The following is a 15338-nucleotide window of genomic DNA, read 5'->3' on the forward strand; positions in this document are numbered from 1 at the left end:
CATATTACAGCTTGAAGCCCATGGGACATCACAGCTCTGATATCCCAACAATATCTGCCTTTGATGTTTTGACCAGCCCCTCAAATTCATCAAATCTGTTTACTGAATTCCTTGCATTGGTGTACATGCAAGTTTATTTTTTTTTACATGCACGTGTTCCTATTCTTAGTTGCACTAACATAGCCTATGTATTTACTTGTTCCACAATGACTTCAAGTAGTCAATGAAATCCCTAGCACCTTGTTTTCCAGGCTGCTACGCCTTCCAATAGAGGCAGTGAGAATCAGTTTCACCTCTGCCAGTCGTTAATCTATTAGTTTAGATTAATCTATTAATCTATTAATCTGTTTATTCTCACAAGCTAGCAGCTTTCTGACTCATCTAACACTGCCTCGATAGCATCAGCAAATATTCTTGCACCCTTTTTATTTAAGTGTACCCCCTCCCTGTAGAAGCAGTCTCTTCTGTTAGTAAGCACAGACCATGCTGAGAAAAATTCTACCCCATGAGCCTTGTGCAATCTCTGCAGGGCAGAACTGATTGACAAGGCTCTCATCATATACTCCCTCCTGTCGTGTCTGGGCAGAATTGCAGACACTTTCAAATTCAATCCTAACTTGCACGTTTTTTAAACATTGACCTGTACTTGTTAAGTAATTCCACAGTTCTCCTACTCTTAATGTCATTAATCACATAGCAGATAAGATCTGGAAATTTTTTGGAATGATTGCAAAAAGTGTCCCTTTTGTATGCTTTGTACTCCCTATGTTCAAACTCTGCATCCCTTACGTCTTAATGATGCTATGTCTTCAATATCCCAACAATGTCTTCATTTGATGACTTGATTAGTACTTCAAATTGATCAAATTTATTTACAGTACTCCTAGTATTAATGTATGTGCAAGTGTATACATACCTGTTCTTATGCTTAGTTATCCTAACACAGCCTGTGTATTTACTTATTCCATAATGGCCCACAGTAGGGCTTGAAATGCCCAATACCTTGCTTTTTGGGCTGCTGCTTGTTCCAGTAGAAGCAGTGTAAGAATCACTTCTGATTTCATCTCTAGTTAATATATTAGTCTGTGTAACTTCCCCCCAAGCTAGCAGTTTTCCTGCCCACCTAATATGCCTTGATAGCATCAGCAGATATCTTTGTGCCCCTTCTATTTATGTATATCCCATTCCTATTAAAATGCTGTCTCCTGTTAATAAGCACAGACTATGTTGAGAAAAATTCTATCCTGTGAGCCTTGCACAGTCTTCCCAGGGCTTATTCGATTGACAAGGCTCTCAACGTGTACTCCCTCCTACCACGTCTGAACAGAATTGGAGACACTTCCAAATTTAATCCTAACTCATGACTTTCTCCCAGTGGTGCTCTGTAACGAGGACTGTTAAGTAAGCCCTCATCTCCTTTTCCTAATATCATTTGTGCCAATGTTTACAACAATATCACATTTTGTGCTTTTAAAGATGTCTACTCTATGCCATCTACTTTGCCCATCCAGACATATCTTGCATATTAATTTAATATACAATGTGTGCATATCAAATTGAATATATTTACCTCCCTTATTCTAATCTTCACTCTATCAGATCACCACAATTTATCACTGCAACCTGACAGTATCTGCAGATAAATAGGCAAAGAGATCCTGCACTTTAGAATGCTTATTTACCTACTGATGAAGGGAGAGTAATTAGTGAAGCAGCCCATCTTGGCAGTGTCATCATTATAAATAAATAGTTGTATACTTCTCTTTATGGACTAGTTCTCTATTTGAAGTGCAGATATCAGGAATTTTGTATTGCAATATGAGATTCATAATGCTTTTATAGTAGACTTATTTGTGTTTTTATAATATGCACATTGACACCTTTGAAGAAAGTGACATCAGTACACACTGAGAGGTACTATCTGGAAAATGACATGTTGTTCTTGGTGACACTTCTCACATGAATCCACTGCAATTACACCTGTTACAATTTTCATGATAAAAACTGTCATATTTTTTAAAAGTTTTTAACAAATGTGACAAATTATTGCAATAAAATGTAAAATTTTAAAAAACTTTTGCATTTTTATTGCTTTAATTGAAAAAATTCACTTTTGGCTTTTGTACCTTTTTTCAAGAAGATGCAATGTATGATGCATTTACATTTGCATTGCGTGACGTTAAGCTGAATAGGTGAAAAGGTCCCGTGTCCGATACAGGTAAGTTCAAAACTACTTTTTTCATAAACAAGAGCCAATCTGCCATTTTAAGCAATATTTCTGTGCTTACCACCCCACAATCTATAAAGTAAACCCAATTTCATGCCTGTAACAAGATATGACCCAAAATTTGTTGTTCAGTGTTATTTTCAATAGTTTACCTCCAACCATTATATTGTTACAAACTATTGGAGTATGCAAATATTTAACCATTATAGTTCAGCCTCATAAGTATTCCTTAACCTGTTGTGGTGATCTGTTTTACAATGTGATATATTTTGTGAGATGCTTGGTGGAGAAATTTATACTGAGAAATATTTATAACTGCCTGTAAAGGTTTATAGAATGGGATGACCCAACCTTGTACTCATGCCAGATAATGAAGTGATCGCACTCTCTGCTTATACTTATTTGATATGTTGCAGTTAACAGCGACAAGAGGTTTGTTGTAATAATGATTGTATTATATATTATTAAATGCCTTTTTCAGGTTCCATTTGAAAAATCACCCCCCTTAACTTCAGATGTACTACAAGCACAAAATCATGATCATGCATATTCATTGGATTCTTCAATTGCATCACTGTTTGGGAATAAAGAGTCTCCAGCTGCATTTGGGAAAATGAAAGAAAAGTCCAATGTTGATGCCGAATATATTCGGAAAATTGTGCAAGAAGTATTTAAGCAAGAGCTATCAGCCTTACATTATCAAAAAAAAATTTCTGACATTAAACAGGTAATTATTCTGCTTCAGAATTGTGCTTTAATGCAGTTTACTTATTGTGTTTTACATACAGTATGTAGCCTTTCTCCTTTCATTTACAAAGATTTAATTATATATATTTTTTTATTTTCTTTGTTGAATCATCTTTTAATTTTATAAAATTGTACAGTTTTTGCTGTGTATCTGTCCAGAACTAAAATGTATTTTTCAGCATTTCATCAGTTTGAAATCAGGGACCATCTTAAGTTTGCCCACTGAATATCTAATGCATAATGCTTTAGATATTCACATTAGATTATCTAATGTGAATATCTAAAGTTAATTATCTAAACACATTAGATTTTATTGTATTACTGTACAAATAAAAACAAAAAATCAGTGACATTTATTGGTTCAGGAACAAGTTTATTTCTATTGTTGCTTTCACGACTTTGAACCTGCCTAGATAAATGTACTGCTTTCTTGACATCCATACCGGAAACCATGTTGTATGCATAATTGAGCAATACATACAGCTGTAGCACAAAAATAGGACAGGGATGGGATACTCATGTTGAAACCTTTATCCAGTGATTTCTAATAATGGGGTAATCTCTTTCTTAAAGAGATTACATCTTTCTTAAAGAGATTACCCCATTATTATTACTAGAAATTAAGATTTAATCCTTTAAGAAAAATCTTAGTCATATTAAAAACTGAAAGTTTAAGAAATCCCAGAATACTTATAATTGACCATCCTCTCCTTTGAATAAATATGATCAAAGGTATACATCAGTAATTTTAAACAAAGCAAAACATTTATTTTCTAGTAAAATAAGTTATATTAATTCTCAAATGAAACTTATTTTTAGGAACATATCACCCACCTCGAGGCTGTAATTATATCTTTCATTTTATCTCCTTATATTTAGAAATCACTGGGTGTAAACGATTATTTAATTATGCATTGGTTTGCTTAAACAAATAATCATTTCTTTTCTTTTTGAAGTGTAACTTAAGTAAATTTGATTTTGTTATTAATTTTTTAAAAACTTTTTTTGAAAGATGTTGCAAATTCAAAAAACTTGGTTTTAGGAAAAGTGGATTAGGATTCTGCAACAACTGAACATATGATGGTCGTAAATCCTTAAGATTTTTTGTCTACAAAAAATACTATAATATGGTAATATATTATAAAAAGCAGTGTATTTTAACACTTAACCTTTAATTCTCGGAGAACGATAGTATGCTGTGCAGACGTACATTTTTGCCGCTCCTGGAACAGAGAAGTTTTTTCTGATTTATTTTCTGTTCTATTAGCTTAAATTGGCATATTAACTTATTTTCTAGAGTAGTTTTATATTCTTATTTACGATACTTAGATTAAAGTAACTTAGATAGAGATTTTGTAGGTATTACTTAGTATCGGAAAGGGTATCAAATCCACGTGTTTACTGTTCGTAATTGCCGCCATTGTAACGCGATACAAAATATCTCGAAATAGATAGCATAAGCTTAATATAGTATAGTATAGTACATAATATTGTCATTAATCAGATAATTAATCTTGTTGAACTTCATTGTCAATTAAATTGTACTTTTAATTATACATATAACGACTTGGATTACGTAACATAAAAATTAGTAAAAAATAAATAATTAATACTTAACTTGATACGGAAGTTATATAAAGGGATTTCGTAGATAACACTCAATACTGAGACATAAATATAGCGTTCTAACTGTGTTGAGATATAAGTTTAAGGTTTTAATTTTGTACTGAAATTGAAATTTTATTAAAATTAAATCAAAATCATGACTCTGAACAGAGCAGCAAAGCAAAAGGCTCAAGCTAATAGGATTGCTGTGGCTCAGGTGAGAACTGAGGGCGGCAGTTGCCCTCTGAATCACAGCCTATTAAAATGCACTACTTGCTTGATGTTTGTGGAGCAGTCAGGTACAGGACATGATACTGCCATGGGGGATGTCTTTGTGTGTGCGCGATGCAAGGAGTGTAAGGAAATCAGGCGACAACTCAGCATTGTTATGGGCCTATATGAGAGCTTGAAGGACAGGGTGGATGCCCTCGAAGGATTAAAAGTGATTAAAAGAGAAGAAAAATGCATGGGATACATACAAATTAACACATGACACAGAAGCCTATGATAGATACAAGTTGATCTGTAACCAAGTTACAAAGGAGGTTAGGCAGGCGAAGGCAGATTACGAAAAATCTTTGGCAAGGGATGCAAAGAAAAACAGCAAAGAGTTCTTTACTTATGTAAACTCTAGAAGGAAGGGGATGAATCAGATTGGTCCACTTGATATCGATGGGTCAACTGTTGATGATCCTGCTCAGGTACCTAACAAACTGAATGAATATTTTGCATCGACATTCACACATGAGGAGTTATTCAGCGAGGGGAATGCCAGAGGTGTATTCAAAGCTGGCAGTAAGCTAGAGAAGCTTGTAATAACTGAGAGTAAAGTGGAGGAGAAATTGTTGAAGATAAATACAAGAAAGGCACCTAGGGTGGATGGGATCTATCCAGTTATATTAAAGGAGGCAGCAAAGGAAGTAAGCAAACCCTTATCTATAATTATGACAGCTTCCTTGGACTCAGGGGAAGTACCCATGGACTGGAGATGTGCAAATGTGACCCCAATTCACAAAGGAGGATCAGAGGGCGACACAAGTAATTATAGACCTGTTAGTTTAACTTCTGTTCCTGGAAAATTAATGGAGGCACTGGTTAAAGAAGCACTGCAGGATCATCTAGACAAGACTTCAGTTATGGCTCAGACACAGCAGGGTTTTGTTAAGGGGAAGTCTTGCCTGACCAATTTGATTGGATACTATGATGCAGTCACAAAAGAACTGGATGCAGGGAATAACTTTGATATTATTTACTTGGATCTTAGAAAGGCTTTTGATACTGTTGCACATGGAAGACTGCTGCACAAATTGGAGCAGTGTGGCATTGGAGGCAAATTGCTGCTATGGATAAAGGGGTGGTTGAGGGGGAGAAGACAGAGAGTGGTAATCAATGGACACTGCTCATCGTGGACTAATGGTATTAGTGTGGAGTCCCTCAGGGCTCAGTATTGGGTCCATTATTGTTTTCTGTATTTATAAATGATATTGATGATGGTATATCAAGCTTAATGTCCAAGTTTTCAGACGATACGGAGGTTGGCAGGGTTGTCAAGGACACTACTGACACTATGCTACTGCAACAGGATCTGGAAAGGTTGAGCAGATGGGCTGAGAGGTGGCAAATGAAGTTTAACAAATGTAAAGTACTACATATGGGAAACAGCAACCCCAGAGCAACGTATCAACTCTGTGGTACTACACTGACAGTGGTAGAGAATGAAAGGGACCTGGGGGTGGTTGTGCATTCAGATATGAAGTTTTCTGAGCAGTGCAGACGGGCTGCAAGAGTAGCTCATGGTGTATTGTCAATGATATATAGGAATTTTTCTAGCAGGGATAAGGAGGCGATTATTCCCTTGTATAAGGCAATGGTCAGACCGCACCTAGATTACTGTATACAGGTCTGGAGGCCTCATTTCAAGAAGGATGTAGAGATGCTGGAACGAGTACAGAGAAGGGCAACAAGATTAGTGAATGGAACAAAGGGGTGCTCTTACGAAGAAAGGCTTACGTTTTGCAAATTACAGTGTCTGGAGACTAGGCACTGGCGAGGGGATCTGATAGAGGTGTATAAAGCCTTGAATGGTTTGAGCATGCTCAATGCTGATGGGATTCTTCCTTTTGCTTGGAATAATCACCTGAGAGGGCATAAATTCAAATTGAGGAAAGACTGATGTAGGATAGACGTGAGGAAATTTACCTTTAGCCAGCAGGTGGTTGATTGCTGGAATAGACTTCCATCCCTTGTCGTGGAAGTTGATAGCCTAAATAAGTCTAAGGCTCAGCTGGACAGGTATTTTGAACGAACAGAGGGGTGAAGTGGAAGTGGTTATTTTTTATTTATTTATTTTTATTTTTATTATTATTTTTTTTTTTTTTGGCTGATGCTGCATAAGTTTGCTTTCTTGCATCAAATGCCTCTACTAATGCTAATGCTAAAATTTAATAACACTGGTGTGGTATTATTATAAGAAGATAAAATGATTTCCATCTTCTTTCTTCTCATTATGGGCTTTTCCCCATCCCTGCAACAACTACTGGTACCACATGCCTAAGTCAGTGGTCTCAAACTGGCGGCCCGTGGGCCGCATCCCCCCCAGCAATTTTACACGGCCCACGAATACATTTCAATTATGTATTTGTTGTAAATACAGTGTTTATATTCACTCTCACTTTGTTTTTAAAAAAATTCCGGCCCGTCAGCTGCTTTCAGATCGTGCATTCGGCCTGCATGCAATTTGAGTTTGAGACCACTGCCCTAGGTGGTTGTTATGTCTGGCTATTATTATTATTATTGTTGTTGTTGCTCTTATATTATTTTTTTCGCCGTGATTGGAGGATTCCACTCCGTGACGGGTACTGCGACCAAGTACACAGGGTGGTTGTAATGTCTGGTGTTACTGTTGGTCGAGGAACTCTCTGACTATCCTACAGGTGTTCAGGATTATGACTTTCTGGAGTTCCTTGTAGGTGTTCTCTGGGAGACCTATTGCTTCTAGGCTGCTATGTAGGCACCATACCGGTGGTTGACACATTGATTGGGATGGGTGTTACTTCTTGCATATGCCACATCTCCTTGACCTCATGTATCAGGTTCATGTATGTCCTAATTTTTTTCTCATGGGTTTTCTGGACATTGCTAGTGTTGGGCACCACTGTGTCAATCAGGTAGGTAGCCTTTTTGCATCTTGTCCACAAGGATTATGTCCGGTCTGTTGTACGGAATGGTCTTGTCCGTTATTATGGTGCAGTCCCAGTATAGCTTGTGGGTTGGGGTTAATAGTACTGCCTGGGGTTCGTACTTGTAGTGTGGTACACTTTCTTTGGTCAGCTGATATTTCCTTGCTAGTTTCTGATGTATTATTACCTTGGCTATGTAGTCATGTCTATGAGCATACTCAGTCTGAGTGATACCTTGCATCCCCCTTGTGATGTGTTGGATCATTTCTGAGGTCAGTTGGCATAGTCGACATGTGTCATCTGACATTCCGGGCTCCTTTGCGATGTATTTTCTATAGATTCTGGTGTTGATTACCTGGTCTTGGATGGCCAGCATGAATTCTCCGGTGGGGAAGAGCGTCCCGCTTGTGATACATGCATTGGAAGCATTGTTATCGATGTGATCTCAATGGAGGTCATTGTAGTGTCTGCCGTGGAGTGTCTTCTTTGCCCATCTTTCTAGCTTCATTTCTTGTGCTGTCTGGGTGGGAGGGGGCTCCTTGCTTAGGTTGAGCTGGGTATACCTCTTATCTATCTTCCTTATAGCCTGGTGGAGTGGTGTTGTGTTGTTCTCGAAGTAATCCTTGAGGTTAACTATCATTGTTTTTTGTTGCTGTATCAGCCTCTTTCCTCCCTCTTTCCGAGCCATTGTTAGTCTCTCCACTGTTGACTTCAGGTGGTGTTGGTGGCTCTTGATCATCGTTGTTGTCTATCGCATGATATCCTCTAGCTTGGTGTTAGTAAAATCTATGACCCTGAAGGAGTATGTGAGTACTGGAGCTGCATAGGTGTTTATAGCTTTAACTGTGTTCTCTCCGTTCAATTTTGCTTTCAGCAGGCTTCTGAGTCTCTGATGATATTTTTCAGTCAGGCACTTCTTGATTTCCTTGGGCTCTAACTGCTGAGCCTGCATCATCCCTAGGTATTTGTAGGTCTCTCCTTCTGTCATAGCTTCGTTCTCTTTACCAGTCAGCAGCTGGTAATTTCGGCCGACTAATTTTCCCTGGTGCAGTGTGTGGGTCTTGCATTTGTCTAGACCAGTGGTTCCCAACCGGTGTTTCGCAAAAGTGTTCCCGGGAGTTCACACTAAAAATTCTCTAATGGCATCTCCATAGATTTATATAGGTATATTTTTGGAAACTGCAAAATAGTTTAATGTTAATTTATGTGATTCAGTTCAAAATTTATATTTAGTTGTGGTTTTGGTTATGTACCCTTACATGGTGAACATGCACAACAGGTGTCCTTGTAAGTTAATGGGAGTGCATACATTAACAGCGATACCGCGTTTTGTGTTAATCCCCAGCTTACTTTAACAAATTAAGCTTGCTGATTCCCATGTGAAGTACAGATATCACTCAACTGGGTACACATTGCTCTCACCTCTGGCGCACTGCTCTCACCTCTCACCTCAGGCAGTTGTTGGAACTGCTGTTGCTGTAGAAAGCAAGAATTCTTGGTGACGTAAAGAAAACTTGGAATACAGAAGTTTTAATTATGGATACTGAAATTTTAATTCCAAACATTTATGGATTTACGTAAAATGGGCAATATGGGCAAAAGTGTCAAACTGTATTCAAACAGGAATACCATGGAGAAATGCTGGAAAAAAAAAATATTACATAATACCATCTATTTTGTTTTATTTTTTTTATTGTCTCAAAGTAACAACAGTTCTTTTTTTCGTATATTTATCTTTAAGGGCTAATAAATAAGTAGAAGTAGTTGGATAGTCCATGTTTTATTAATCAAATTTGAAACATAGCATTTCTCGATTCAGTCTGATATATTTCCCCCTCGACGTGGGCACCTGTACGTGGTGAGGACACCTCCCAGTGACGCTGCTGGACTTCCAGACTAGCATCACTGGGATCCAACGCCCACAGCCCAGGTTCCAGGCTTACATCAATGGAATCCGGCGTGTTTGCCGTGCGCTGCGACCTGTGGAAATTCAGAAAGGGGGATCCTGGTGGTTGAGGGGCCCAGCTTCAATACACCACTTTGGCCCCTGCTTCGACAAGACGGGTGGTCCTGGAAGGCCCAGCTAGGATCAATCGGCTAGTAGGCTCGCCTGCGAGGGTCAACCGTGTCAATGCCACGCCCCTACCCTCATGGTCCGAGGGACAGGATTCAGGCTGGCGGCAGTGCAGGTATAATGTCTGGGTAGCCCTGGCATCCCACTCCCGAGTGCATTTATTGCATGCCGGGTAGTGGGCGTCCCTTTGGGCTCCGTGGTGGGTGGGGAGCCCGGGCACTGAACAATTTAAAAAACTCCATGAATCCTGATAAACTCACTTCTTCGGGGGCCCCAACCCAGTCCCTATCTGAAATCAATGAAAAGGAGACAGATAGCATTATTGCTAAAAAGAGGCAGCGAACAGAATTACCATCAGGGCCTGTCCCAAGGTTCTTAATTATGCATTCTACCAATAAAACACCGATTGGTAAAATGTCGCCCTTTTTTATTCAGAAAGGGTTAGATGGGTTAGCAGGTTCACCCAAATCAGTTAAGAGGCTTCGTTATGGAGACCTTTTAATTGAAACTAAAAATGACAGGCAATCTGAACATCTACTCCGAACAACATCAATCGGAGGAATCCCTATAACAGTGACACCACACAGAACACTCAATTCATCGAGAGGTGTCATTTCGGAGTGGGACCTTCTCGACATAACCAAGGAGGAAATCTGCTCCGAATTAAAACCACAGGGAGTTATTGCCGTCAAAAGAATTACTGCGCGAAAGGATGGAAAACTTGTTAAAACCAGGAGCGTTATCCTGACTTTTAACTCTCCTAAACCTCCTGATGAGATTAAAGCTGGATACATCAATTGTTCAGTGCGTCCATACGTTCCGAACCCTTTACGGTGTTTTAAATGCCAGACGTATGGACACTCTCAAATGGCCTGCCGTGGAGTCTTTGCATGCGCTCGATGCGGTGCAAAGGACCACGATACAACAGCATGTTCAGCCGCATAACCCACCTGTATTAACTGTGAAGGCGAACACTGGCCTACTCACGAGCATGCCAGAGGTGGAAAGAAGAAAAAGAAATTCAACAGCTGAAGGCAGAGCTAAATATATCATACCAGGAGGCAAGGAAATCGGTAAAACCCTTGAATATCAACAAACCTACCTACGCCCAGAAGGTAGCAGGGAGATGTTCCGTCGGAACTCAGACGGACATGACCATTCCTCCAAAGGGGTCTTTCACTCCCATCACGCATTATCTTTTAAGTTCTCAAAAACCTGCACAGAAGAACCAATCAGCTGCCACTCCTATATCAGTACCTCCTAATGCTCCACAAGCAACAAAGGAAATTATGAAAGAAAAGAATAAGAAAGGGGAAGTCCCCCCCCAGAACCCAAGAAAACATGGATGTCGAGCAGAAGGAGGTACCCGAAGATTCAGTCTTGGAACTCTTTGCGGAGGAAGAAATGGACACGGGACAGCGTCCATTCTTCCCCAAAAAAGATAAACCCAAGACTGATAAAAGTAAGCCCTCAGCACCTCGGAAGCCGCCTGATGGACCCACCAAGCCAAAATAATGGCTAAATTCCTACAATGGAATTGTCGTGGATTCCGGCGAAATATTGATGACATCAAGGCCCTCCTGCAAAAGCACGAGCCAGTTTGCTTTTGCTTGCAGGAGACATATCTAGAGGCAAATGACGATCCCACCATACACAACATCACAATTTTTCGAAAGGATAGAATTGCGGATGGCTCTGCTCTTGGAGGAGTGGCTATCCTCGTCGGCAATCAGACCCCAGTTCAGCCCTTGCTAATTACAACTAGCATGGAAGCTATTGCAATTCGCCTTTCGGTGGGATTTATATTAACAGTTTGCTCTCTTTATTTGCCACCTGGGACTGACATCCCCCAGGAAGACCTTGATGATCTTGTAACGCAGTTGCCTCCCCCTTACTTACTTCTCGGGGATATGAATGGACATAACACCCTGTGGGGTAGTGCTAACATCAACGGAAGGGCACGAGTCATAGAGCGTATGCTCAATGACAATGACCTTTCTCTTCTAAATACTGGAACAAACACCTTCTTCCACATGCCTACCTGTACTTTTTCTGCCATTGATCTCTCTATCTGCTTCCCTTCTCTACTCCCTTCACTCACTTGGGAAGTGGAGGAGAATCCATACGGAAGTGATCACTTCCCCGTGATAACCTTGTTACGCAGTGGGAGCCCCTGTCGTCCTTTTAGGTTACCACGGTGGAAGTTTGATCAGGGTGACTGGAATGCCTTCCAACATCAGGCAAATTTTGACCTCAGTTTAGTCAGTCGGGAGCCGATCAATGATGCAGTAAAGTACATCACAGAAATCATCTTCCAAGCAGCTGCGAACGCTGTTCCAAAAACATCTTCCCAGTTTCCACCATTTCCCAAACCTTGGTGGAATTCACAATGCACAGCAGCAAAAAAGGCTCAAAAAAAAGCGTGGGGGATATTTCGCCGATATCCTACTACAAACAACCTTATAGCCTTCAAACGTGCACGAGCCAAAGCACGCTACATCCGTCGTTAGAGTCAAAAGGAATCGTGGATCCGTTTTACATCATCTATTAACCAGTCTACCAACTCTAAGGTAGTCTGGGATAAAATCCGGAAAATGAAGGGAAAATATACATCCCACCCTTCTTCAATCCTAGATTATAATGGATGTGCTATTGCAGATCCAACTGCAATAGCCAATTCTCTTGGGGAAACATTCTCTAACATCTCTGCAACATCTTCGTATTCCCCAGAGTTCCTGGTCCTGAAATATAAAATCGAAAAACGGGCACTTAACTTTAAATCTAATTGCATTTATCCCTACAATGGAGATTTCACTATTCAGGAACTGAAAAGAGCCCTCGCTCTTTCAAAAGCAAGTGCTGTTGGACCAGATGGCATCCATTATGAAATGATTAAACATCTTTCACCAAAATCTATGGATTATCTGCTCCTTCTGTATAACAGAATCTTTATTGAAGGGCAGTTTCTGGACTCCTGGCGAAAGGCAATCGTTCTTGCCTTTCCTAAGCCAGGAAAGGATCCAAAAGTCACCACCAATTATCTTCCTATTGCTCTTACTAGCTGTCTGTGCAAAATCCTGGAGAGAATGGTTAACTCTCGTTTAATATGGTACTTAGAATCAAATGGCCTTCTTTCCAACATCCAGTGCGGCTTCCGAAGGAACCAGTCCACTTTGGACCATCTTATTAGACTGGAAACATCCATCCGGGATGTTTTCCTAAAACGCGAACGCTTGATGTCAGTGTTCTTTGACATGGAGAAAGCGTATGACACAACTTGGAGATTTGGCATCTTAAAAGATCTGCATAGCCTTGGCCTTAGGGGGCAACTCCCCATTTTTATTAAAAACTTTTTAGCCAATCGATCTTTCCAAGTTCGTGTGGGATCCTCACTCTCTCGTTTCTTCAGCCAAGAGGAGGGAGTACCACAAGGATCAGTATTAAGTGTCACGCTTTTTGCCATCAAAGTAAATTCCATCACAGAACAACTTCCTCCGACTGTAAACAGTGCCCTCTATGTTGATGACTTTAGCATATTTTGTCTTTCATGCAACATGAGGGTTATTGAAAGACAACTGCAGAAAGCTATTGATCGCCTCAACTCCTGGGCTCTTGCTAATGGCTTCAGGTTCTCGCTAGAGAAGACCGTTTGCGTACACTTTTGTCGTAAGCGTAATCTTCATCCTAAACCTGAATTAAAGCTCGGACAAAATGCAGTTCCAGTAGCAGCGTACACAAAATTCTTGGGACTCATATTCAATAAAAAGCTAACCTTTCTGGATCACATTCGTCAACTCCGCACAAAGTGCACAAGAGGGCTGGATATTCTGCGCCCTCTTTCCTCAACATCTTGGGGCGCGGATCGATGCACCCTACTACGCATCTATCGTGCACTTGTACGATCCAGACTAGATTACGGGTCCCTGGTATACAATTCGGCCAGAGACAGTGTACTTCGATGGCTGGATCCTGTCCATCATTAGGCTCTCCGTATCGCTATTGGAGCATTTCGAACATCTCCTGTCCAGAGCTTATACATCGAAGCAAACGAACCACCGTTATCACTTCGACATAAGCAGTTGTCTCTAAAGTACGCCTTAAAACTGAAATCCCTGCCAGACCATCCTACGTGGCCATTCGTTTTTGAGCCACGATGGGAAAATTTGTACAACACCCGTAAGACTGCCAATCATCCTTTTGGTATTCGTCTCCAAGAGCTACTCAAAGAACTTAATATTAAGGTAGACAAGGTTACCCAAACACCAAAGCAACCCCTTCCACCCTGGCATGCTCATGTTTGTTCCAGCATGTGACTTGTCCATTAGAAATTGGGGAAAGTCGGACACTCCATCGTCTGTCTACCTGCAGCTTTATTCAGCACATCAGCACACCGAGCTGAACATTCTGACTTTGCGCCAGTTTACACATACGGTTCGAAGTCGGAATCATATGTGGGATCTGCTGCTGTCTTTACAGACAGCACTACATCGGAGCAGATTCCCTCTGAATGCAGTATATTTACTGCGGAGCTGCATGCTATAGAGTTAGCCTTGCACCACATTAGTGAATGCCATTACCAACGGTTCATTTTATATTCCGATTCTCTCAGCGTGTTACAGGCTTTAATATCTGTGAGATATAATCCTCATCCAGTTCTGTCTAGTATTCAGCAGAAGATTCACTTCCTCCTTGGACGTGAATATGATATCCGCTTCTGCTGGATTCCCAGCCACATTGGGATTAGGAGAAATGATTTGGCTGACGCCGCAGCCAAATCAGCAATTCCCAATAATAACCGCTGCCTGTCAGTCCCATATACAGACTACAGGCAAATAATACACCAAAAGATATATTCCCAATGGCAGGATTCGTGGAATAGACAGGCTGCGAATAAATTATATCGTATAAAGCCTGTAATTGAACCGTGGCAGTCTAGTCTGCACAGGAATCGTAAGGAGGAAGTTGTTCTTGCCCGGACCCGCATAGGACACAGTCATTTAAATCATTCGTTTTTGCTGAGGGCTGATGACCCTCCTATGTGTGTGTCCTGTGGCACAATTTTAACGATTAGACACCTTTTAATTGACTGTCCAGATTTTAGCAATATCCGTTTTACCGCTTTTAACCATCTGACTGAGCCATATACACTCAGTCAGATTTTATCTGACAATGACAATGTGTCTGCTGTTTTTAGCTTTTTTAAATCAATAAAGGTTTTTACTCATATTTAAAATTTTTACATTATTGTTATGTCTTTTATTATATATCTGGACATGGCCTAACTACTTAGGTCACTGAGAGAATAAATTTTTATATATTACCTGGTCTTGGTGCATTATAGCCTTAGATGCTAATGCGCCAATAAAATCTAAATCAACCAACCTGATATATTTAAAAATTCCCCTTCACAACCTTCCAATTCATTACATAAATTATGATATTCAAAATTTTGTCTACTATAATGTATGGGTATACCCATCAGTTCCTTATTGTTTTGAAATCTTGA

General features: G+C 40.1%; 1 protein-coding gene across 2 annotated transcripts in view; it reads left to right on the forward strand.

Moving 5' to 3' along the window:
* The window catches only part of LOC150082990 (uncharacterized), a 389813-nt gene that overhangs the window by 219539 nt on the left and 154936 nt on the right, over positions 1-15338 (forward strand). For both annotated transcript variants that reach the window (XM_090376961.1, XM_090376963.1), the window contains exon 11: positions 2709-2954. In XM_090376961.1, coding sequence (XP_090233087.1) covers positions 2709-2954 — 246 coding nt within the window. The remainder of the gene's footprint in view (positions 1-2708; positions 2955-15338) is intronic.

The sequence above is a fragment of the Mastigoproctus giganteus genome, chromosome 7, assembly GCF_048544385.1.
Source record: "Mastigoproctus giganteus isolate SK-2022 chromosome 7, ASM4854438v1, whole genome shotgun sequence".
NCBI lineage: Eukaryota > Metazoa > Arthropoda > Arachnida > Uropygi > Thelyphonidae > Mastigoproctus > Mastigoproctus giganteus.